Source organism: Triturus cristatus, chromosome 1_2 (genome assembly GCF_964204655.1).
Source record: "Triturus cristatus chromosome 1_2, aTriCri1.1, whole genome shotgun sequence".
Taxonomy (NCBI): Eukaryota; Metazoa; Chordata; class Amphibia; order Caudata; family Salamandridae; genus Triturus; species Triturus cristatus.
Genome location: NC_140580.1, coordinates 835,334,774 through 835,361,834, shown reverse-complemented (window position 1 = coordinate 835,361,834; position 27,061 = coordinate 835,334,774). Strand labels below are relative to the sequence as shown.

General features: G+C 47.0%; 1 protein-coding gene across 7 annotated transcripts in view; it reads left to right on the top strand.

Annotated features, from left to right (window-relative positions):
- Positions 1-27,061, top strand: part of PLEKHM2 (pleckstrin homology and RUN domain containing M2) — a 416,125-nt gene that overhangs the window by 168,720 nt on the left and 220,344 nt on the right. For 5 of the 7 annotated variants that reach the window (XR_014962413.1, XM_085608943.1, XM_085608944.1 and 2 more), the window contains exon 2: positions 22,388-22,494. Coding sequence is in view for 4 of the 7 variants with exons in the window: in XM_085608943.1 (XP_085465069.1) it covers positions 22,388-22,494 (107 nt within the window). In the remaining 3 variants the exon portion in view is untranslated. Of the gene's footprint in view, positions 1-19,076; positions 19,175-22,387; positions 22,495-27,061 lie in introns of all 7 variants that reach the window. The other 2 variants (XM_085608947.1, XM_085608948.1) reach the window with 1 other exon arrangement.

Below are 27,061 nucleotides of genomic sequence, written 5' to 3'. Positions count from 1 at the left end.
AAGAAAAGTCTTACCCCCAGATTCAGGGCTTTAAATGGGCCAAGTGCTGCTGGTGCTCAACACTGGCAGTTCTAAAAGGCAGGTGCTGAGACAGGTCCCTGCCGGGCTTTCTCTTTTTGCGCTCACCCTCCGGATGGAATCAAAATCTTAACTGTGCAGTACTACCACCCTTCTCCTCCTTTGAGATAACTTCAAGGAGACTAGTTATAGTTCTTGCCCAGTCTCATCATTTCAGAACCGAAGCATTTTCAATATTCTAACCAGTGAAACATAGTTGGTGCTTATTTATCTTTTGCAGCTAACAACCATTGACAAAGCCAATAGTCCAGGCAGGTTGTAGGTGTAATGTTAACGGTTGTATTATATATCTCGATGCAATGACAGAAGCAGAAAATTACCAGTCAGGCGGCACACTATGCTAAGCACAGATTTTCGTTGAAAGTGCTTTAATCCGCGCCCTAATTACATCGGCCACGCCACTTTGAGAGCCTCACCGCACAGTTTATCCATCTCACTTGAAGCCGTCCCCAGCCTACTGAATCTGTAAACTTTAAACTCATGTTCATTGGACTTTTTGTGCCATTGTTCCTATATATTTAAAATCAGTAATCATCCTGCCACTTTAGTTTCTTGTTTATTTCAATACCCTATTTAGCACATCAGTGCTGGATGATATGATTTTTTTTTTTTTAACAGATATTATTGAGTTTTTGCAGTACCAGATGGGCCGAGCCCAGCCAGCAACATAAAGGTAAGACACATGTAAATTGTCCCCCCCCGGATGTATGCAGAACATCAGACCATAACCAAACCCCCATCCCCCTCCCCAACCACGCACCATACACATCGCAAAAACATGATGCAAACACATTGCATGAGTTCCCGTCTACATCTGAACACCACCATCACATTAAACTGGCGAGTCGCTTACTACTAGTCGTTCTAGAGGGTCCCAGTGTATTGGCTGCATCATGAGGGACCGGTCAATGCCTCGGTGTTTGGCCCACCCAGCCCAGATCTTCCCGTGCTTCTGTGGACAGCCCCTTGCCTGGAACACCGCAATCTCGGATGACATACTCCTATCCATTGCCTTTTTCCAGCCGCATTAAGGGGTGGGGGTGAAGCCTTCCATTGTTGAGCAATGTCCCGCTTAGCCAATGTAAGGCCCAAAAACAGAAGGTGTCTTTTATATCTGTTCCCCCCAATATCTTCTGTGCCATGTAGGAGTGTCAATATAGGGTCTGCTGGAATGTCCTATGCCAATACCCGCCCCAAGCAGGATAAAACGCCTGACCAAAAGTATTGCAGTGCCCCGCAACTCCACACCATATGGAGAAATGACCCCTCATCCGATTCACAGTGGAGATATGCGGGGGACTGAATGGCCCCCCGTCTTCCAGAGGTGGAGGCGTGTATATTATACCTTGAGGAGATATTTAAATTGGATCAACCTATACCTAGTGGAAACCGTGGAGTACCTGGGGCTGGCTAACGCTTCGGCCCGAACATCATCTGTCAGGGCGGGTATATCCGCCTCCCAAACCACCCCGGTCCGTTGAATAGTTGTTTTTGAATGTGTAGTGAGGGTATGATAAATTTGCCGGATTTTGAGCCCTCAGATCCACCATCAACAACCAACCCTCCAACGGATGAAACTCTGGTAGAGACATGAGATGCCGTATCGGGGGGACAAGGCATGTCGGAGCTGTAGATACCTATCGAATTGTGATTTGTGGAGGTCGAATTCCTCCTGCAACCTCTGGAAGGATTTGAGTATGGACCCCTGCATTACATCCCAGAGCATAGATATCCCAATGTCGTCCCATCTATGGAATCCCGCCAGTGTCGAAACCGGTCGGAGGTGTGAGGCCTGCCAGAGGGGCTTCGCACTGGTCAGCCTGCCCCACCAACCCATGTGCTGGACCACCCGCCTCCATATCTGAATAACAGTCCTACAGGCCGGGGGGGAGCTCTACCAGGGACGAGGAGCTATACAGGAGGTGAAGCAGCGGGGTATCTGCCATGAAAAGCTGTTCCACCACATAAGCCGGGTCAACCAGAGCCATACCACCATTCATTAATCACCAGAAGGTGCGAAGCCCAGTAATATGCCCTCACGTAGGCCATCGCAATACGTAGACTGAATACACGTCGCCAGCACCACCCGGACCGCGCCCCCCTTCCCCCTAGAGGAACCTATTCAGGAGCGCATTGATTTGGAAAAAACTATGACGTGGGGATAGGATATGGGTAATTTTGCAGCCGATCTAGCAGGCGCGGCATAGACACCATTTAGAAAATGGCTGACCTGCCATATAGCGAAAGGGGCTGGTGGGACCATACCGTCGTCTCATCTCGGACCGCTGGGAGCAGCGGCGCAATATTATGTGTCCAAGCTTCGTCAGGACACTGTGTGATCTATACCCCGAGATACTTGAAACCGGCCTCAGCGGCGATGAGTTGCGAAGCCCAGGACTGAGACCTCTGCTCGCCGCATATGGGAAACGAGACCGATTTGGACGGGTTAGCGCAGAGCCCCGAAGTCTCCCCAAAGATCTGCAAAATCTGGAGCACCCGTGGCCCGGAGGCCGAAGGATTGGAGATAAAAAAACAGAGCGTCGCCGGCGTAAAGTGCGATCCTGTCTGAACACTCCGGAGACCAGTCCAGTCCACGGAAGACAGAATCCAGACTTCTCCTCGTGGCTAATGGCTCGATAGCTAAGGCGTATAAAAGCGGGGAGAGTGGACACCCCTGCCTCGTCCCCTGCGGATGGGGAAGGGGGACGAGCAATGTCCGGCCACCCGCACCGATGCGGTGAGATCTGTTTATAGTAATTTCACATAGGCCCTAAAGAGAGGACCCAAGTTGACAGCCTCTAAGAGTTTAAAAAGGTATGTCCAGCTCAGCGAACCAAACGCCTTGTCCATGTCTGCCAGCAAGACCGCCGCGGGGCGCCCCAAACACTGAGCCTCAGCCACGGCGTTGAGGGCGAGTCTGATATTGTGCCTTTGGCGTTGTGTGCACGGTTCGCCATGGCTCTGATGGCGTTGGATTAACCTGATAAAGAGGACTTAGCCGTTGATACAATCTACACGCCGCTTTTAAACAATCGGAAGCACAGTCAACTCCTACCAGGAGGAGTAAGGATCCATACGTGCCTACGAGACATCTTTTGTCCTGACAAATATTCCGTTGGACGTTCATTTCATATTAAAAGCCTGGGTTGCGTACTTTCAAGTTGTAGAGAGTGTTGGTCCTGATGAGAATCCCCGGTGAAGGGATTCGAAACGCGTAGACCTATCTTGACCTATCTTCGCCTTTGGCCAATCATCTGCTAAAACAACTAAAAAATAAGCGTTTAGAAGGACTGCAAGTGTTATTTGCTGATGGCCTGATGTATTTTGTACATACAAGTGTAAATTGTTTGTTTTATGGTGTATAGTCAGTATTTTGTAAATTTTGAGTGTTGTTGTTGTCTGAGTGATTGAGGTACGCTAGTGGTGATGTTATTTACATGTGTTAATGTAGTGTAAATATTAGGAATGTATTTTTTGTATTTTTTTGTATTTTCTGATTATTTGTGAAATGCTTTAATCACTTCAATATAACCGTGCAAAATAATAAGAAAATTTGCATAAAAATATTTTTGATTAAAATCAACCAAAAAATGGTCAAAAGTGGACGTGTTTAATTCAGTTCATGTTAAAAACTTTTTTGGAAGTTTAGTGCAGCACTGGCACTCTCTTTGTTTTATTTGGGTGGAGCATTGAGCCATAAATTTTGATTGATCCGGATGAACCAGATCACGGATACATGTGCGGAGGCGGTCTGCCAGGACCTTCCCCAGCAATTTAGGCTCGAAATTCAACAAGGAAATGGGCCGATACGAACCCGGATCTTCAGAAGGGCAGCCCAGCTTGAGGAAGACTACAATTTCAGGGTGGCGCCAATGGGTAGGCAGAATATGCTGCTCCGAGGCCTCTTGCAGCAGATTACGATCGGCAGCATCAACGTTGATGCTGCCGATCGTAATCTGTTCACCAGCTATACTGCCAGAGATCACAGTAAAACGTCCGCCCAGATCCAACCAATGCCGTGTAACCTGGAGCGGCACCCTATGATGGATTAGCACTGCCGTGCCACGCGCCCCTCTCGTGAAGCCAGAGTGGTACTCTGTAGCAAACCCATATCGGGAGAGGCATGGGGCTTTAGTGCCTAAAAGATGGGTCTCCTGAAGCAGTAGGATGTCGGCTGAATACCGCTTCGCCTGATAAAGCACAGCCCCCCCCTTTTGACCTTGTTCAATAACCCTCGCACATTACAAGCAAGAATGTTGAGACCCGCCCCAATGGAGAATCACCCGCCGTGTGAGCCATACCCAGTCCTCAAAGTGCATAATGACAACCCAGGTAAGCATGTCGGAGCAACGAAGTGTGTGCATGGTGCGTAACACATAAAACTAACAACAAACAACCCCCCCACCCCCATACTTCCGGGAACATGGAGTATCTGTTGCGGTAGAATCCCGCCTAGGCCCCAAACATGATGACCCAAGTGGTTCCTCCAATGGATCCCCACCCCCTAACCCAACATCACCCAAAACGTTAAGGGCGAACTATGTCCGGTACCTTCCGGGGCTAATAGTAGAGACCCCAACCTTTAGGATCTAAAGCAACCCAGCATGAGACCACTGCCTGTTACCCCGCCCAACTAATGAAGAGGAACAAGCCAACATACGTCCATACATCCCAAACTACCTCAGTCCCTGGCGCCTGTCTGACTCTGGGTGCGCCAATTGGAGCGGGATCTGTTGCGCCTCAAAGCTGTGTCTCTGCCATGCCGACCGCTCCGATGTGAGCCCTGGGAGGAGTCTGAGTCCATCGGGAGCGGTGAGTGAGGCCTGAGGCTGCGCCTCTCATCTGTCCACACAAAGACCGCCTCCGGGGTATCAAAGAAAAATGTCTTGGCATTATAGATCACCTTCATCCCGGCCGGGAACAACAGTGCGTAGAATAAGTTCAATTCTCGTAGTTGTCATTTTGCCGCCAAAAAGGACTGACGTTGTTGCTGGACCATTTTGGTGTAGTCGGGGAAGACCATAATTGGATGTGAATCAAAGACCATTTTGTATTTATGGAGCCGGGCATAGCGGAGAATGGCATCCCGATCTGCATTGTTGAGGAGACGGGCGATCACCGGCCTAGGACGTTCTCCAGGCAGCGGCTTTCTGGTCAAAGCGCGGTGGGCCTTCTCGACCACAAAACAGGAAGACATGTCTTCCGGGGGTAGCAACGCTCTAAGCCAGCCCGAGAGGAAGTTATCCATCGACGTCCCCTTGCAGCCCTCCGGGAAACCCACCAGGCGTATATTGTTGTGATGGGCCCGCCCTTCAGCATCTTCGACCCACGCCGCCAGCTCCTGGGAGACCACAGCCAATTTATCTACCTTCTTCTGGAGAGTGGATACGGTGTCCTCCACTGTGGATAGCCTTGTCTCTGCTTCAGTGATGCGGTCAACAGCCTTACGGAGATCTTGACGGAGAAACAACACCTCGGAACCCACGGCCCCGATCTGGGCCTCGAGAACCGTCCGCGACTGATTAATTGCTGCCAGCAATGTCACCATGTCGGAGGACAGGCCGTCCGCCGTCTCTTTCCCAACGGGGGTGGTGGTGTAGTGGTCCATCGTGTTCTGTTTGGGGGCCGCCGCACCATGCCTGTCCTTACCCATGGCGACGGGGGGGGGGGGGGGGAGTATAACAAAGATGAGGGGCACACCCGGTCGGCCCCCACTGCAGGCTGGGACGAGGGAAGGCAACAGAAGAAAGGCTTGCGGTAGTCAGCAGGGAATGCCCCCCCCCCCCCCCTGCTCCGGATCTGATCACAGGGCACCGCACCGGCGTCCCCGGCAGTCCCACATACAGAGGCCCCGAGAGGACACACTGGACCAGCTCCTCGATGTCGTTGGCGAGCCAGGAAGGGCCTGTCCCCAGAACCATCAGGCACCGCAGGGTGGCCCCCGTTCCAAGGGGGAAGGCCGAGCACGGATGATTCAGCCTGGCCGCCCACGTGTGCCACAGCAGTGTAGCCTCAGGGGCCCTGGCCTCGCGACGTACCTCCGTCCTCTGGGGGGCTGGCGCAGGAGGCAGCAGCAGCAGCACCCTGTATAGTGGGCCTCGGGCACCGGATAAGCCGCTCACTTGCTAGCCCTCGGACCACAGGTATAAACAGCACCTCCACCGCAAGTAAACTCCACCGGGCAGGTTGCAGCTAGATGGCTCCCCAGCACCGGATCTCCCGGTACACTTCGGGTAGGTGCATCACCCTTGGAAGATTCTGCTGCTCCAAGCCAGATAAACAGGGCCTCAGGCATAAGTCAGGCAGAGTGATGACGCGGGAGCTCCGAGCCCTGTGTGGAGCTCTGCCAGGCCCGCAACGCAGTCTTCGCGGGCGCCGACGCCCAGGGAGGTGGAGGATGGGCACAGCAATGGTGCCACGGCAGCGATGACGGCCGTCCGCTTGACCGCCCAGCCCGCAAGCAGCCGCCGTGCCCCAAAGTCGCTCTGCAGCCTGTCTCTCTCAGGGGGCCCATCCAGTCAGGGCTGCAGCCGACCCCTCGGCGATACAGGTGCGCGGCAGCCGCGGCACAGCCTCCTCCATTCTCGGCCTCGTGTGCGGCCTCTGCTGGTCGGGAGTCATCCGAGGCTTTCCCCGCCCCTCACTGCCGCCAAACCACGTTGGCAGGATCGCAGCGTGATCCCTGGCAGGCAGTCCCTGTGAGCAACTGCTGGGGTCAAGGATTGTGCAGGATATGGGCCCCTGGAAGGAGCGAACAGCGGAGCTCTAAAGAGACGCGTCCGCAATGTTTGGCATCTAAGCCACGCCCCCGGATGATTGATTTTTCTGTGAACCGTAAATATTTATTAAAAAGTTGGTCTAATTTTCTTTCTAAATAATTAGAAAGATGTTTGTATCACTTACATATTTTCACTCCACACAGGCCTTGTAATTATTTGTAGGTCTCGCCTAGGCAGTGCGCATGTGCTGCTCTAGTAGGGCCTTTAGCCATCGATATTCACTTTTGAAGCACTGCACTCGTGCCTGTGGCGGCATCCACCTTGCGGGAGCGAGCAGCGGCGCGGCCACGTTAATTACAAACATATGGCCACTGCTCGCTCCCACAAGGTGGATGCCGCCACAAGCACGAGTGCAGTGCTTCAAAAGTGAAGACCGCCGATCGCGATCGGGGCCGCGCTTGTCTTTCAGCGCTTGTTCGATATCCTCGTTGCCTGTGGCTGCGCGCACTTTCCCGGGTAGGCACGTACCTCGATACCAAGTACTCGGCCAAAGCCCGCGAGGCGCGTGATAACTGTCACGTAAAGCACCTGATCGCATGCATCCTCGCAGTTACAGGCTGGCATTTAAAAGCGCAATACATATTTTGGGGTTAATAATTAGCTGCGAAGTGAGCACTGTGATGGTTCTGCTTTTGGGGCATTGGGTTGCCTGCTCTTCATGTTTATTTTCATTGTCCATGTATTATAATCGTAGGCAGTGTTCCTTTTATTCCTTAGTCTAGGATATGGTCCATTCTTGTTTTCTTAGTGCACCCACACACATCACATCCTAGTGCCTTCTTTCTTTGTATTCCTTAATCTTTTTTCTTTCATTCTTTCACCCATTCCCCTCACGCCTTTTTTTGCTTCGATCCCACTCAGTTTTATTTTCAATCTGTTGGTTCCTTTATTTTACGTCTCTTATTGTGTCCGTTAAGTCTGCTTCTATCCTCTCATTATCCGTCACGAGCAAAGAGCTTCTGTTTTCTTTCTTTTCCTCCCAAAACATTGCCACTTTATAGCCGCCATTCTAATGACGAGTCCCTCCTCCAAAGTACTCTCTGTGCATATCATTTTGGTGATGCACACAGAGTGCTCATGACGTAAATGATGGATTCCAATGCAGAGCTCCGGTCCTTGGCTTCTATGAAATAACCTAATGCATCCTGATTGCTATGGTCTTGATTACCAATAAAAAAAATCAATCTAGCTAAATCGTCAGAATACTGTGGTATGAAAACATTGTCTCCGTTGTCAATTTGTTTTTTCTTGCCACAGAAATTGCTCAACCCTGCCACATAATTTAGCCCTCTCCTGCCGCCTAATTCAATTGGCTCTGCCTATAACGTCTCCTCTGCTTTCTGTCCTTGGTTGTCTCTCATGTCGTAGCCGTTCTGGTGCCTGTCGCAGTGCTCCTCCTTTCGTTGTCACGTGTCACTGCTATTATCTGTGTATTATCAAAACTTTTCTCTCCTGGGCAATAATTGTAAAACGCCTGCTTCAAGAATGCACTTTACTTTCCAATTAACTGCTGTTTATGCAACACTAGAAACAAGCATTTGCAATGCAATAGGTCTCGCATTTATGCGAGTTTAAGCTATTGACATTGAAAATAACAATGCCTTTTACTTTTGTTTTCGTTATTAAAACATAAATAAAAGGCATTGTCATTTACAATGCCAATAGCTTAAACTCGCATAAATGCAAAACCTATTGCATTGCAAATGTTTGTATAGGTAGAGCCTATGCAGCGGATGTTGTATTCACTATGTGAACTTACACCGCATTCATGTGAAGTAACAGTAGATGTTGTGGCACCCAAGATAATGTGCTGCGTATCTAAACACTTATAAGGTCCCAAAGGAGTGACCTATTGGCTATGCCAATGCTTGTTTTATACTTCGGTTTGGATTTGCTATTAACCACCTATTGAGCGTGCTATTGCTTTCTGGAAGTCTCGTTCCACACCTGCTGATCCTGTTGGCTTTACTAGGGGCCTCTTGTATACTACTCACCCCCCATTTCCCCGTGTGTGTGTGTGTGTGTGTGTTTGTGTGTGTGTGTGTTTGTGTGTGGGGGTTTGTGTGGGGGTTTGTGTGTGTGGGGGGGGGGTTTGTGTGTGTGGGGGGGGGTTTGTGTGTGTGGGGGGGGTTTGTGTGTGTGGGGGGGTTTGTGTGTGTGTGGGGGGGTTTGTGTGTGTGGGGGGGTTTGTGTGTGTGGGGGGGGGGTTTGTGTGTGTGGGGGGGGTTTGTGTGTGTGGGGGGGGTTTGTGTGTGGGGGGGTTTGTGTGTGGGGGGGGTTTGTGTGTGGGGGGGGTTTGTGTGTGGGGGGGGTTTGTGTGTGGGGGGTTGTGTGTGTGTGGGGGGTTGTGTGTGTGGGGGGGGTTGTGTGTGTGTGGGGGGGGTTGTGTGTGTGGGGGGGGGTTTGTGTGTGTGTGGGGGGGGGTTTGTGTGTGTGTGGGGGTTTGTGTGTGTGGGGGGGTTTGTGTGGGGGGGTTTGTGTGTGTGGGGGGTTTGTGTGTGTGGGGGGTTTGTGTGTGTGGGGGGTTTGTGTGTGTGGGGGGGGGGTTTGTGTGTGTTTGTGTGTGTGTGTGTGTATGTGTGTGTGTGTGTGTTAGACACTACCAGGGCTGGACAGGCATTTTAATGCACAGGGCATTTCTCTGGAGGGCTAGAGCCGTCGGGGCTCGGTTGAGAGCCGCTCCTAATGCTTCTGTCACTTGCCCCAGCTCCCCGAGGTTAATTACATCAGGTACAGGGAGGCTTCACAAGAGAAAGAAAGAGTAGGGGAGTTAGAGAGGAAGCTATCGGAGAGGAGTGAGAATGTATGAACGGATGGAAAGAGAGAGAGAGCACGAGGAGACCAAGGGAGCGGGGCTGGTTTGAGCATTTTTGCCAGGGTTGCTTTAGGATCCCCAGTCCTGCCCTGGACACTCCGATCAGTGCTAGTCACGGTGCTGCATTCCGGGTTGGACAATCCATTTGCCTTGCAGTGGAGGAACTGAAGAGAGATTTGTTGAAAATGTGCTTGCCTGCTCAGTGACGATGGAAACAGACTGCGACCTGTGGTACCTGTTTGTATGGTGCTCGTTTTACAGCTCTCCTAACAATCAACATACACTAATAAACAACAAATACAATGAAGCGATGGACCTCCAGAATCATAGTAATGAGCGCCCAGTTGATGAAAAGGCCGCCGTAGAAGTGTAAAAGGCGGTTTACGATACCGCAATAAAGACATTATATGACTTGCGCTGAAGGGCCTGGATTTCTAAATCCTACATCTTCAGGAAGCCATCCTCTCGTGTGCGGCTGGCCCTTCCGTGTTGTAGTGGCCATGAGACGCTTAACGCTAGTGCGCGTACAGGAGGGGCTTTGTATCCGGAAACGTGTGTTACACACGAAGGACGAAGCGGATTCGAGGGGCGGGGTTTGCCGTTATAAAGCTGTGTTTAGGTTCATGTTCGTGCCTGTGTTCACGTGACCCCTGCCCTTGAAGGGATGATGCATGCCTCTGCGCCCCGTCTTAGTCACCGAACAGTCCGCGCCTCGTGACGGGCAGCTGCCTGCAGTCACTGGAAACGGCAGTGGCTGTATCAGCTGACGCGGCGAGAGATCAGGGCTACTCGGGCGGGCCCTGCTGCCCACACGGGTAGGATACAGATGTCTGTTGCTTACGGGCCCTTTCAGACCGTGATCATTCACAGGCCAAACAGTTAGATACTGAGCATCCATTGGCCGTCAATCTAATGCTAACTTCTCAGACAGGCACTTAAGCCGCTCGTAGTCTTATCACACTGTTTTTAGACACTGCCCCTTCTCTCAGGCAGTGCCTAATTTGGAAAAAAATAGAACTACAAGCGCCTAAAGTTGTTTTAACAACTCGCCATTGGTCCTGCCCGATGCCATGGTTGCCTAATGCCAAGGTAACCCAGTTTATCTGCCTGGATCGATTTGATGGGTAGAATTCGACAGAAAGTGCTGGATCTAATTTGGCGTTCCAGGTTTTTTTTTAGTAGTATGACATGGTTGACCGTGTCAATGCCGTGGATATGTCGAGGAGGACAAGAAGGCAGGAAATTCCAGTGTCCAGGATAGGGAGCGGTTCTTATATAATGTGAAGTAGGAGGGGTCAATTCTGTGATGCAGCCCACTCTGAGGCCTGGTTGAATATTGTCGAGGGATTCATTGTTTCACTGTGCAACTCCCCAGGATTTTGACTAGAAAATAGATTTTGGGAACTGGCCTTAAGTCTGAAGTTATTGAGATCGCCAGGGTGTACTCGCCATATTTATTGATTATTTACAAGTGGAATGACTTGTTTGTTTTTCAGAGCACCAGTGACAATGCCTCTGGGAGAATGGACCCTCACCAGTACCTTATTGGTGTGTTGACATCTCACACAAACTCTTCAGTCAACCACTTTATGACCTCCGTTCCAAGCTTTTCACGAAACTTTGAGACATCCAGGTTTTGACATCTACTGTGATGTCCCTCAGAACCCATCAGTTCCCAGATTACGACGTGCCTTAATCAGAACACTTTGCATCTCAGGCGACGTACCTCAGTCTGCGTGATGCTATGGCACTACCTTCCCAGCAACAAACTAGCAAATCAGTACAGGGTGCCGATATACTTGGGGGCATCCACAACCAGTTCAGAAAATTTCCCATCAGTAAAAGACCAATGCACACACCTCAGGCTGGTTGCCATACTGTGGAAACTAATTTACAGAATGCCCTTCTTCACTAGGGCAAAACATACCAAAACACAGCCATGGCCATATGAAAATCCAGACAATATGAACAGTCACTAGGGCCACATAATTCAGTCTCTCAAGCCTCTGACTGAGAGACAGTCGGACACATACACGCACACACTTTTTTAAAAACTTGATCTTGTTTCCTCCATCTCAAGAAGGTACAGTTTTTCCAACCCCGGTATTATCTACCTAGGACGACCCTGCGCTGTGTGCTAGCTCAATAAATGCTCAGTTGGCAACAAATCCGTAAAAGCATGGGTGAGGTCAGCTCCTAAGGGAGCTCTCAATCCACCCAAGTGTCTGGACGCCAGACAGTAAAGCGCGAGTATACAGGCAATGGCTGAGCACTGAAGTTTGTGAGCACATTGAGAGCCTTTGACAATCTGTGTGCTGGTGTCTCCACAGAGCTGAGACTATCCATCCTTTTGTTCCCCAAAGGACCCAAGAGGGAGCCTGCACCAGCTAGGTTCCACTAGAAGGGGTGATAACTGGTCCCTTCCTCCCGTGACCATCTTGGAAGCGCAGTACTGTTCCGTCTCTCTGCCGCTCTAACACACAGACAGAACAATCCACCCACCCAACCTCCCTTTCACAGATACCATCAAATCCTCAAGGATTCTTCTACCCTTCCACCCTCGTAAGGAAGGTGGACCTAAACATGAATGAAATGATGGTTTGTACATGCATTTCAGAAGAGATGTTCTAGAGGGCAATATTCAGATCTTTGTCATGACCAGAAATTTCACTGCTTGCACTGAGATACCGGTAGCAGTAAAGCTTTCCCTCACACACTGAACAGGTTTCGCTGTTCCAGTAGAAGTTCATGGCACACTGACAGTAGGTAATGGGTGCAGGTGGGCACCACTGATACTTATTTCAGTCGACCTGTTGCCTCTTTGAGCAGTGGGAGACACCAGATTAGTCATTCTTTTATTTATAGTGGGCATAGAAATAGGGTAGCGAAATACAATAGCGACCCTTCACTGATACAGGGGTGAAGGGCGGAGCTAAATACATATGGGCATGCTTCACCTCGTAGCGCTGCAGACCCTAGATCAGTGATACTCAAAGTACGGCTCGGTTGCCGCATGTGGCTCGCCTGACCTTTACATGTGGCCCCCGGGGCAACAGCAGCCTGTTTACTCCTCTCAGCATTAACATTCTAAAGAAGTTAAATAAATAGACAAGCATTTATCTAAAGGTTAGTTGAAGTTAAAAAAGGAAGTAACTATGTTGTCCTGCACCCCTTCACTTTAGAAACACCTTCATTTTTAAAGACCTCTTGCAGCAAAAGTGTAAACATATGATAAGGTCTCTTTAAAATGTAACATTCATTAAAATGCAAAACATTTCACCTTAGTAAATGAGATCATATCCGTGCATTGAGAACTATTTTTTTAAAGTGATCGTTTTCAAACATGAATATGGAAACGTTCACCATCCCCTCCACCCCCCCCCATACCAATATTGAACTAAGAGGCAAGTCAGTTGTTATATACACCCTTTGAGTTGCCCGAGTTCCTATTATAAATGAACAACATAATAGTTTATTAATCAAACACAGGAGAAGGTTTTGTACAGCACACATTCTGAACCCCTGTTTTTCGAGGTCCTCTTAGATATGATAATGAAGAAAAGGGAGGGAAAGTGAAATAAAATAATTATCTAGGATCACACAATTTGGTGAAGTGGAGAAGCCGGGATTAATCCCAGGTTTTCTGATTGCACATTATGCATTTCAGCCTCTAGGGGCCATATTTATGAACTCTTGTGGAGCAAGGCCGCGCAGCGAAATTTCTTGCTGCGATGCCCTGCGTCACAGGAGAAGGGCAGGGATTTGTCTTATTTATCCTATACTGCGCATTCCTGTCGCTTCCCCTTGCGCTGGTATGGTTTTGGCAGCCTAGTGCCAACGCAGACACCCTTGCACCATGGTGCAAGGGTGCCTGTGTTATAGGCGGGATTGTTTTTGTGCAGAAAGGGGCACCTTCTTGCACAAAAACAATCCTTTGAGGCTTTTCCCTCTTTCTATGTGTGCTGCAGAATGCAGCATACATTGAAAGAGGAAAAAAACAAGGAAAAATAAAGATAAAAACCATGGGAGTTGAGTGGAAACACCCACGCAACTCCTCCCTTGCGCAGAGTAATGCAATGCAGCTATTTGTGCTGCGTTGCATTACGCCATATTTTTGAAGCTGTTCAAAGCCATAGAAAATGGCTTTGAGTGGCTTCAAAAAAATTACTTTAGGTTTGTGGTGCAAGAGTGACGCAAACCGTGTCATAAATATGGCCCTGGATTTTTATGCCTAACTTACCCTACACATACCTTACCACAAACGAAGCCCCCAAACTCCCTTCCCCCGATCACCACCTTGCTGGCATCAATGCGGCCCTCCGTCACACCACAGACCAAACTCACTCACTCATACACCCACCGATACACCTCTTTATGCATTCATACAGCCACTCATTTATCCTCTCACTCTCCCATACATTCACTTATGTACCTGCTCAGTCACCCATACAGCCACTCATGCATCCTCTCATCATTCAGCGCCACTGACACACCTGCACACTCACCCATACAGCCACTCATTCATGCTCTCATTCACTTACAGCCACTCACTCACCCATACAGATACTCACACAGCCAATCACTTACTAATACACCCACACAAAAATTCACACACCCACTCACTCATGTATACAGTCTCGCACATACCCGCTCACTAATCTGTACACCCCTTACACACCCACTCACTCCCCATACAGGCACTTCCACAGCCACTTACCTTAGTATGTATGTTTAACACTCCGTAACTTTTAGAAAACACTCACAATCACTGGATGATGTCACCAGTGATGTCATTTGAGATATCATCAGTTATGTCACTGATCATGTCATATGTGATGTAATATGTGAGGTCATAAGCAGTGCATTTCGAGGACATAAGTTCTAGTTAGCTCAGGTAACTATAACTGCTGAATTTCACTGGTTTTGTACGAGTGAAATCTGAGCCCAATGTTAATGTTCCTGTAGCCTTTGTTTTTTCAGTTAATTTCTACGTTTTTCTAAATTTGGTTTCCTAACTATTACATCTCTGTGACCTATGATTTTTTTAAGTGAATTTCTAAGGTTTACATTTTTTTATTTCCTAAGTTTCCTATAACCTTTGAGAGTGAGTGTGTGAGTGAATGCGTAAGTATCTCAGCGGGTGTGTGAATAAGTGTGTCTGGGTTTTCAGTGGGTGTGTGTGTGTCTTAGTGGGTCTGGGAGTGGCTGCATAATTGTCTCACTGGGTCAGTGAGTTTGTGAGTCTGAGTGGGTGCATGAATCTGAGTGGGTCTGTGAGTGGGTGCAGGAGTGTCTAAGTGGGTGAGTGGGTGTGCTAGTGGCCAGGCCACATTTGAATAGCGAAGGAGAGCTGCGCATCCTCTCTCCCCGGGCCTGGGGATCTGGATCCTATCCCCTGGGGCCTGGCCATATTTAAATGGGCAAAAGACACACAGATGATGGACGGAATGCGGAGCAAATCAAACATTCACCCCCAGTCAAGAGATCTGGGTTAAATCCATCGTTCTTTTGTTCACCATGCCACCTCAGTTTAGACCCAGCTGTATGCAAATCAGTCTTGACTCTGTGCCTCATGGGAACAATCCTGCCCGAACTGCCAAGCCAGGTCCTCCCTGGACTCAAAACAAGAATCCTAGACCGGTTTTGGGGCATCACCCCATATAAGACAGGCTAGCTTGAATCCAGTGGCACGGTGAGTCCGGGACCCACGTCTGGGCATACCCAGCACACTTGGGGTGAGAAAGCAAAAGACACACAGATGATGTATGGAATGCAGAGCAAATCAAATATTCACCCCCAGTCAAGAGCGCGGTATTAAATCCATCGTTCTTTTGCTCACCATGCCACCCCAGTTTAGACGCAGCCATATGCAAATCAGTCTTGACCCTGTGCCTCATGGGAACAGTCCAGTCCGAACTGCCAAGTCAGGTCCTTCTTTGACTGGAAACAAGCATCCTGGGACTGGTTTCGGGGCATCACCCCCTCATCACCCAGGCTAGCTTGAATCCAGTGGCAGTTTTGCATAATTAAATGGGGACAGGAGGGTCGCGTGGCTTCCCTCCCCAGCCCGATTTCGGCTTCGGTAGCACCATCCACTGGGGCCCAGACTTTATAATAATTAATGAAATTAGGGATATGGAGTTGCACAGTCCCCTCCCTGGGCCCCCAGCGGGCCTGGCCTTTTTTAACTTTTTATTTTTATTAGGGAAGGGGGGCCATGCAACCCCTTAGTCCCTGGACGATTCCAGCCCAAGGGACCATGTTCCCTGGGGCCTGGCCATTATATTATGGGGGGGGGGGGGGCTGCGCAGCCCCTCGTCAGGCCGATTTTGGCCCTGGAGAGCCCATCCCCTGGGCCCAGCCTCTTTATTCTGGGTGCCCTCAGGGCAGTCACGTTGGGAACCGTGGGGGGAGCCTCAAGGCCCCCGCGCTTCCTGCCTCTTGCGGAAGCCTGCGTTGCTCTGACAGGGGCTGCAGAAAGGATTTTTCAGTTTTCATCTGTATCCCTGCATGTATATTTGCGTGCAGGGAAATAGATGAAAACTCTGCTTTCTGCGAGCCGTAGCTGTTTGACCGCTCCAGCTTGCAGAAAGCGGAGTTATGTTTGCTTTTTCTTGGTGGGAGCTGTCTGTTCCCACCAAGCAAAAGCAAACAGCACTTCGGGTGGGCACCACGGGAGGTAGTAGGAGCTGGTCCTATTTTACATTGTTTGCCCTGGGGAGGTGGCGGTCCCCTGGGCTTTCATAAGTCCTAGGAGTGGGGGACCTGTGCACCACCTCCTTTACATAATTACTCATGCCCCCCCGGACCTGGAACCACAGAAGCCTGCACTTTTTTTTCCAGTGGGAGCCACGGATCCAGCACAGCTCCCACCGACATCTTTTAATTTTTTTTTTTTTTTGCTGTAGCAGGGTCCCTCTGGGACACCACCACCACATCTAGGGTGCTACATTAAAAAAAATTAAATGTTTTTTTTGTAGGACTCTGCTAAAGCAGAGTCCAAAGATGGCTGCCAACACTTCCTGGTTTGAAGTGTTGGCAGCCAATCAGATCTGAGCAGGAGACTGTCAGATCCTTGGAGAATATGCGTACCTATAGATACAAATTTGGAGTTTCCTTAATATTTACATAACTACTGAACGGATTTACGCCAATTTACAAAAAGGTCGCTTTCTGGACCAGCAGCTACCTTTCTGCCAAATTTGGTGTAATTCTTCCCAGCAGTTCGTGCTGTAGTTGTGTCTAAAATCTCTATGGTAATTAATATGGGGAAAATGCGTTTTGAGACCACCACCCCCACCCTATTTTAGCCCTCATTTAATGGATATCCACACAACTTTAAAGACAGCGGCTGAAGTGAGCATCGTACTAATTTTGAAAATTTTGCAAAGATTCATCAAACGACCCCATAGTTATAGGCAAACGAAAAACACTTTGCTTTGGAAACTAGGTCCTAACTATTACTACCTACTGGCGACTGATATATATTTATATAATTTTAGTATGAGTATTCATAGTGGGCATTTCTAGAACTGTGATCTTGAAATCAAACAATGTCTCTGCAGTACTCTAAGATCTAATTTTTTTTTTTCCTCAAAATTAGTCACGATTTAAATATGAGGCTACCATATCAGATAAACTAGAATAATATTTGTATCCAAAGGAATTCATCTGATAGCTCCGGACTTCCACCTAAATAAAATAATACTGGGATGTTTTTTTCTCAATATAGAGTGGATTCTGGGTGCTCTAAGCTTCCTTTTATGCGGACCGGACCACCTCTTGACTGGTGTAGATAGAACGTGGGCTCAACCATGCTGCTCACAAAAGATCCTGGTTCTAATTTTACCTCATTCTAGAGTCTTTAGAGGGTAGCCGCATTAACCTCCCCAACACTGAATCTGCTGGGCTGTTTCCTCCCGTCACTGCTGGGACTGCGTTGCCCATCTTCCTTTGCCCCCGGAGAACGCATTAAACATTGCCGGCCGCCCCCCGTGGCACGGGATGTGCCCAGGCCAAGGGCGGGCCCATCCACGCCCGGAGGAGGCTGGGCTGGGCCACCCCTCTAACGTCCAGATCCAGAGAGGTCTTCAGCCATCGGGACATTGTGAGAGGAGCGTTATTACTCCATATGGGTACGAGGAAGATAACAAGTGACTCTCAGGGGAGTGAATATTCTTAATGCTTTTTTAGTAAGGGCAGCAAGTGCCCTGTCGCATGAAATTGAGCTCACAGAACGCAGACTATCACTAGAAGGAGTGAGCGGTCGCGCCCCCCTTAACCCCTCTCCTCCTGTGGTTGCGTCTGCGTCTTCATCTGGGTTAGAACTGCACAACACGACTCCCTGTGGGCCCCAATCCCATGCAGATTAGTTCTCACATTTGGCTTTGGATGTATTAGCTAACTCCCCTCCCATAGAAAGGTCTAATAGTGACCCGGCAGCTAAGAGGAAAGGATGTGGGATAAAACTGAGAGGTAATCCGCCCAGAAATCCACCCCAAAAATTTACATCAGAGAAAAGCCTTGGGTAGGAACAAAGAAGCCTTTGGTTCGCCCCACCCTCTAGCTGCTAATTCGATCACAGTAACAATGAATGAGGATGGATGGAGTAGGCTGGAGAACATTGTCTCCCTCCTCTTACAGCCTCTAATACATAGGCTCACTAAAATAGAGGAATACATAGGTCTGCTTGGTTCAATGTGTACTTCAGGTGGGTATTATGCAGTGGTGCGATGCTTGGCAAAAATATGACATATGTATGCAGGAGACCTGTGCGGTGGACCAGATCTCTATAGATGGGTACCGCTCCTTTCAAACAGAGGCAGTGCCTGCATCTGCAGGTCGAGCCAGGTGCGGTTTGTTAACACTAATATCGAATACCCTGCCAATAACTTTAAAGGTATATTTGAAGGTAACCCCATTTTTTTTTCACTTTGTGTTGTTTGAAGGTCCAGGAGGTCAGGACTGGCTATTGATAAACTTTTATAATAATAATTTCAGATTGAATATGCACTGTGTGGTGACCCAACTACAGTTTGAGCTTGATAAAGTGGGAATGAGATTCAAAGAGAATTTAGTTGTTGTGTGGGTGGGTGATTTTAATGCACATTTATGTAAATATTCTACCACCCCAGTTTGCGGCACGGAGGATATGGAAGGGCCCCCAGTAATTCATTTTACACATAATGAATATGGCCAGACATTGAATAGGCTCCTGACCATTAGAAACATGGAGATAAGAAACAGACAGAGTGATCATGATGGGGAGTTTGTAACAACCTTTATATGCAATGAACATGAGTCAACTACAATCGTGACTTCTGATATCCTAGATGAGAAAATGACCCAGGTGAAATCAATTTTTACCTCTTTTAGTGATCACGCCATCCTTTCTTTTTCTGTAGCATTAGGCTCCTCTCGTGAGATAGCAACTAAGATAATTGAGACACCGGCCCTAGGAAGAAAGAACGGTTACCAATTAAAATGGTCTACCACAGACAAGGTAAACATAACCCAGGGATTATTAACAGAAAATTTGAACTGTATACAAAATTGCTTGGATATAATCTTATCTGCTGAACGTATCATCCAGGATTTCTCAAAATTATTAGAGGCTGTAAATAAGGCCTTATTCTGTAAAAAAATCTTTAAGCAAGGCCTCAGTGGGGCGTTGGTTTGATCACACATGCTCCCAAGCCCTAAAAACCCTCCATGAATCCTTGAAAGAAGTACCCAGAAACCAAGAGAAAATAAAATTCCTACGAAAGATATATAAAGATTCTAGGAAGCAGAGGGAAAAAGAATTGAGAAGAGGTCTGGGAAGAACTGGAAAGGGCTGTCATAACTAACAATAGCAGGGACTTCTGGAGGGCGGTAAACAAACCTTATTTTAAAGAGGCCACTGATCCCACCCTAGAATCCCATGTGGGTGAGGATGCCTGGGTGGCTCATTTTGAGAAAATCTTTGGGTCAGGGATAACCCAGATGGTGGAGCAACCCCCAGTCCCTCCTCCTCACACTGATTTTCTTGTGTTTACCCTCGATGAAATAATTAAAGGGCTGGATAGGTGCAGCAGAGCAAAGGCCCTAGGCCCTAATGGGGTACCCATAGACCTATTTCTTGAAGACCATGTCTTATGGGCACCCGTATTACAGAATGTTTTTAATGCCTTTGTCAAAGATGGCCCTTTGGCATCATGGGGTGCAAGTGTTATCGTTCCTATTTTTAAAAAGGGAGCCAAAAGCGAGCCAGGGAATTATAGGCCAATATCCCTCCTGGACAGCACGTCAAAGTTAATGGGACGGCTATTACTACATCGGCTGGAAGAATGGGCAAACAGAAATATAATGATCCTAGCCCAATACGGATTCCAGCGGGGCAGAGGTACCATTGACCAGTGCCTGAACTTAAGCCTTATAGTTGAAAAATATATCAGGGCTAGAGGGGAGTCGATCTACAGGGCCTTCATGGATCTCTCGCATCATTAGACAGCTCTACTCCCAGACTACCGCGTCAGTGCGGTATGGTAAGGACTGGGCTTGTACCTGTTCTTTTAAGATTCTTCGTGTGGTTAGGCAAGGGTGCGTTCTCGCCCCTTTCCTTTTCTCCTTGTATACGAATTGGGTAGGAGCGGCACTGGCAAGTATAGCTCAGGACACCCCAAAGTTCTGGTCACTATCACTGCCTCTCCTTGCATATGCAGACGATACGGTCTTAGTGGCCAGAACGGGGAGGGCGTTGCAACATATGTTAACAGCTTATAGCTCGTTTATGAGCTCCCTTGATCTAAGGGTAAATGAATCAAGATCATTTATCTTAATAGCCAAGCAAGCAGGTTGAGGTAAAATCTCATCCTTTTACTTAGGGGTTCGCAAACTGGAAACAGTTGATTCCTTCCCCTACTTGGGTGTCTTATTTGATAGGCACCATACTTGGGCACCTATTATTAAAAACAGGGGGCTGGCAATGGAAAAAAGCCTGGCCGGTATTAATAGATTTTCTAAAAGATTGGGCTCTAAGAATTATAAAAAGTATCTACAAGGCAAAGACTGTATCCCTGACTACTTATGGAGCGGTGGTGTGGGGTACTTATAATATTGCCCATGTGCAGACTATTGAAGATAAATTTCTGAAACGGCTAATTGCCTTACCGGTCTCATGTCCCAATTTTAACTGCCATGCGGAATTGGACTTTCCGTTTGTCAGCGATCAGATAAGACTAGCCCCTTTAGTGCTATGGCACACAATCTGGAGGAAGAACACGCTCCCCCTAACACAACACATCATAAAGGACTGCCTCGAGCTGGATAACGTGCACAAAGTAAGATGGTTGGGCTATGTAATATCGACTCTGACCAGACTGGGCATGGAGGACCTGTATAAAAATCCAGGCAATTGTCTTCAAATCTCAAAGACAATTTTAAAAGGAAAATGTCTGGCTCACATGGCCCTTGAGCGTACAGAGATTCATAAAGATAAGCCATTAGTCAGGACATATGAGTCTCGCACCCATACTAGAGTCTGACTATCATTACTTAGAGGAGATTTGAAATCTAAAACACAGATTCATACTAGAAAGGTTCCGTTTGAATCTGTTCCCACTGTTGGTTGGGTATCCCGCGGGAAAATATAAGATTAGTGACCTTTCAGCTTGCTCATGTGACAGAATGTCAGATCAATCCGACTTGCACATTATTTTATTCTGTGATCTGTACAAAGAGGAACGAGTGAGATATTTATTACCAGTTTTGAAACCGCACAATTTTAGGCAACGTAGAGTGGCCCTTCTCTATCTCAAAAAACCTGGCGATCCTTTTATTAGCTACGTAATGGCAAAATTCCTCTGGGCCTGTGTAAAGAAAAGAAAGCTTTTTAACTAATCTAAAAATAGGGATATATCTGTAATTTTATGTATTTACTGGAGCTCTGATGAATTTTATTTTTGTTAATGTTAATTTAAGATCGAATAAAGCTTTTATGATGATGATGATGATAAGGGTGGCCAGACCTTAGAGGTTCAGTTTTTAGACAATAAAAAAAAAAAACCTTTGTAATCCTTTGAATTCCCATTTGTATTGGGTGAAAGTGAGCATTACTTTAACCACTAATCATTTGGGTTGGGACTCTTGGCGCTTAAAGGGCACAGCCTAGTTGAACAAGCTTAATACACTCTCACCATGTGGTCGCAGATCATGGCTATGGTCGGATTTGGATTAATCTTGGTGTACTGAGTTTGCCCACTCAATTCTGCTTTGTGCCTTTTTTTCACTTATTTAGGATAAATTACTGGGGCATGCCAGCATAGAAAGTGTACAGATGCATCTTAAGGGGTTATATAAAAATGCAACTGATGACTGGTACGTATCCACTGCCGGTGACGGCGACCGTATGTCCATCTGATAAAAGATACATAACCCTAGATTAGAAGCGCCTTTGTATATCAAGGATGTACATATAGCAAGCGTGCACGTAAAGCATTTGTTGTGAGGTACATATATGCTTCTCTGGTGAGCAGTATTTCCTAATTTTTTCCATGCATCTGGTGTGGGGTACGCATTTGGCAGAGGTTGTGTGCTTGTGTGTCTGCTCTCTTGGCATGTTCCTTCCTTTGATTGCAGGCCTTTAAGTGCAGGTTGTATGGAGAATACTTTAGTCGTGCAATTATGCTCTACATATGCTGCATCTAACAAAGGTCTTTATTTGGTCTTTTTGCAGTTACAGAGTTACTTTGCTGCCTGTGAAGATGAGACACCCGCCATTCGGAACCACGACAAGGTCTTACAAAGGCTGTGTGAGCACATCGACCATGCACTGCTTTATGGGTATGTGTTGTTTTAAATGCTTAGACTTTTAGCTGCTAGATGACTTACATCGTCCAAAAATGTTAACAACAAGCCTTACACAGCTTAATAGATAACATCCCCAGTCATTCAGTTCCTAGCTGTTGCTTTGGACTATAGGTACATTCAAAAGCTAGAACATCTAGTTATTTTTGTTATGTATGGGTCTTTACAACATAGATATACAGCTCCTACATTACCCCTGTTTCTAGATCACCACTGTCCTGCCTTGGTTACAAGGCGGTCTCTACCCTGCTGCTCAATTACAAGGTAAACTCTGCCCGTTTTGTTTACAAGGTCACACCTGCCCTACTTTAGTTGCAAGGTGACCTCTGCTCTTTGGTTATTAAGTAACCTCTGTTCTGTTGGATTGCAGGGTGACCCCTGCCCTGTTTTGTTTCCAAGGTGACATTTGGCCTGTGTTATTTAACAGATTACGTGTGTTCTTCTTCCGTTAAACCTTTGGATTTCTGCCCTGCCATGTTTAACATGTGCCCAGTCCTGACACACCTACAAGGTGGTAAATTCCCTTCCCCCATTACATGGTGTCCCCTGCCTTGTTTAGAAGGTAAACCCTCCTCTGTTTCTCTTATGTAGTAACTTCTGCCCCATCTCACAAAGGGACCTTTGCTCTGCCTCAGTGACAACGGATCTCTGCCTTTTATTTCAGTAATGACGGAGCCCTGACTTCAGCCAATGGCACCCCTTTAGCCAGGACTAGTCGAGAACCCTTGCCTCTGGCCTCAGTTGCACGTAGCCCTGTTACCTTTGCTTGGTTGTGAGAGGACCTCATCCCGTCCCATAACTTTGTGCATAAAAAAGGAACTTGTATATCTAGGCCTCTATGATGACCCTCCTCTTGAAATGTTTCTTTCTATGGAGGGGACTGGGTCATGATGTAATGCTGGGTGAGCGTAAGGTGCTCCAGTGACGAAAATACTCTGTAGTGTGTCGCACGAGTATGAATGAGAACAAGTGGTCGACAGTGGCCATGGCCTTCCTTGCTTCTCTAGGCCGTTTGGTCAGAACAAAGCTCTATCCCTTTAGCCATGGAGGTTAGTGCCTCACTGATTGTGCAATCGAGCACTGAAGGTCTTATATGGGTGATATTTGTGGAGGAATCCGTAACGTGCATTTGGGTAGAACCAGTGCAACCTGCTGCCAAAAAATAGTAGCATTGTGAAAAAATCTCAAATAATAAAAGCAAATGCGGATTAGATGTTAGGATGAACAGTAGTAGCACCACTTCATACGTGCCCTGGTATTGTATTGTATTGTAATTGCATTTATATAACGCTTACTACCCCTGACGAGGCGTCAAAGCGCTTTTTCGGCGAGTAGCACGCTACTCCGGGACCCATAGAGGATTAGTGTTGAATTAGTATAGTGAAACATGCAAGTAAATTTTAAGTGGTAGATAGGTTAGTCAGTTATTTCGGAAAGATAGCAGAAGGATAGAAGAGGGGGAAAAAAAGGTTTGTATGTATATAGCGCTTGTTACCCCTGATGGGGTGTTGGAGCACACTACTCCTGAAAACCCATAAAAGATTAGTGCTGAATTAGCATGGTGAAATATGAAAGTAATTTGAGTGGTGGATATTAGTCAGTTATTTGGAGTGAGAAGGGTAGCGGAGGGATAAAAGGGAAGAAAGGTTTGCATTCATGTAGCACCTGTTACCCCTGATGGTTGTTGAAGCGCTTTTCTCGCAAGTAGGACGCTACTCCGGTACCCATAAAGGATTAGTGTTAAAAATTAGTATAGTGAAGTATGAAGTAATTTGAGTGGTGGATATGTTATTCAGTTATTTGGATAGAGAAGGGTAGGTTGCGGGATAGAAGAGGGAAAGAGGTTTGTATTTATATAGCGCCTGCTACCCCTTGATGGGGTTTTGAAGCGCTTTATTGGCGAGTAGCATACTACTCTGGAACCCATAAGGATTACTGTTGAATTAGTATGGCAAAACATGAAAGTAATTTGAGTGGTGGATATGTTAGTCAGTTATTTTGATTGAGAATGGTTGGGGAGGGGTAGAAAAGGGAAAAAGGTTTGCGTTCATATAGCGCTGGTAACCCTGATGGGGTGTTGAAACGCTTCATTGGCAAGTAGCACGCTACTCTGGAACCCATAAAGGATTAGTGGTGAATTAGTATAGTGGAATATGGAAATTGAGAAGTGATCATGTTAGTCTGTTATTTTGATTGAAAAGGATAGTGATGGGACAGAAGAGTGAGATTGTTTTTTTTTTTTGGGTCATTGCAGTAGGAGGATGCTTTTGGATGAGTAAAAAGGGGTTTTTGAGGGGAACAGTCAGAGGGGAGAGTTTATAAAGGTTTGTTTTGGGGGATCGGAATAGTAAAATAGGTGTCAGATGATGCAAGGAGGGGTAGAGCAGGAGAGAGTCTAGAAAGTGTTATTTTGGGATCATAGTAGTGGTATGGGGTTTGGGATAAATGAGAGAGTGGATGTAGAGGATATATTGATAGATATATTGATAGATGTATAGGGTGAGAGATAGGGTAGTGCATTGGAAAGAGTAGTAGAGAGAAGTTTGAGATGAGTCAGAAGGTTGGGCCAGAGGAGTGATAAATATATAGATCCATAAGTACATTGAAAGCATATAGATGCATAAAAGAGGTAAGTATATATTGATAGAGGTACAGGATGAGAAATAGGGTAGTGCATTGGATATGCTTTTTCGGGATAAAGGTAACAGACACACAGATCCAAGTACATGGACGGTACATAGATGCACAATGCAAGTAAGTACATGTAGAACAAAGATGATTTTTTTTTTTTTATTTATTTACAACAACATAATTATTCTACATGTTTATACAAAGCAATACACAAAGATAGGTACATATCTATTGTGAATATAAATGCTTATATACAGAGGAATATGCTGTACATTTCTGTTTGCATATGGTGCTTATGTGGGGAAGAGTCAATTCTTGAGTAGTTTTCTGAAGATAAGGTGGTTGTCGGTAGATCTTATGTTGGGGGGTAAAGAGTTCCACAATTTGGCTGCTTGAACAGAGAAGGATGTGCCACCCATGTTTTTTTTCTTGTATCTTGGGATTTTGAGGCGAGATGCCCCTTTAGAGCGTAGGTTCCTTTGTTGAATGTGTTTGGTGATTTTATTCCTGATAAGGAGCGGTCCCATCCCATGTAATGCTTTGTGGGTGATACAAAGTAGCTTGAACATGGATCTTCTAGCAACTGGTAACCAATGCAGGGCTTTCAAGGCAGGTGAGATGTGGTCTCGCAGTTTGATATGCAAGAGTAGTCTGGCAGCCGAGTTCTGAATCCGTTGTAGTCTTTTCATGGTCGTTAAAGGTGATCCGTGGTAGAGGCTATTTGCGTAATCGAGTTTGGACAGAAGAAGCGAGATGGTAGTTTGTATCTTGTGTGGAAATCCCAAATGAGGGAAAATTTGTCGCAGCGTTTTTATAGTGACAAAGCTTGATGTTGCTAGTTTGTCCACTTGGGCATTCATCGACAGCTTGGAGTCCATGGTCATTCCGAGGTTTCTTACTTCCTTCGATAATTTAGGTGGTGATCCCAGTACATCAGGCCAGGCGGCAAGCGGTTCGTAATGTTTCCAATCGCCACAAGTGAGTATTTCTGTTTTTGAAGCATTCAATTTGAGATGGCTCCAAGTCATCCACTGATCCACGGCTCTGAGACAACTGAAAACTGGGCATTTTTCAATATCTTTGTGGCATTCCAGTTGAAGAAGTATTTGCGTGTCATCTGCATAGTTATAGCACGTGAGGTGAAATTGATTGATCAGTACCGGTAATGACTTCATGTAGATGTTGAAAAGCATGGGCGAGATGATAGAACCTTGAGGGACCCCTGCTTTTGTGGAGTATGGTTTGGACGAGAAAGGTGGGGTATGGATGATATTCGTTCTGTTTCTAAGGTAGGACGTGATCCAGTCTAGAGCAGTTCCCTCTGTGCTGGCTTCATAGAGTCTTTGTTTCAGAGTGTCATGGTCAACCGTGTCAAAGGCAGCCGAGAGGTCCAAGAGGAGTAGCGCAGCAACACCGCTGCGGTCAGCTGTATTCTTCAGGTCATCCCAGATGGCAAGCAGGGCAGATTCAGTGCCTCTTCCCGGACGGAATCCTGTTTAGAAGTCTGAGAGTATGTCATTCTCTTCAATGAATTGTGACATCTGGGCGAACACTGCTCCATCAGTTTGCCCAGGAAAGGTCCATTTGTAATGCATATGCATGATTACATGCCGAAGAGAACACAGAGATCAGAGGGTCACAAACCCTTAGTGGCCCCAGCACACATCTGACTTGACAAATCAGAAATCGGCATTAGAAAAAAAAATTGAAAACCTACCTATTTTAAACATTAGACATGCTAAAAAAGAACCAATAGCGGAGGTTTATGAGCAGCGCTGGGAGGCCTGTTGGGTAGCCATGTATATTAATGAATGAATGAATGAAGTTAGACATATCACAGTGCTGGTTAGAGGTTAATGGGTGTGTCTGGTGATGCTGAACTTGCAGTGATTATATACATTTGTTACTAGGC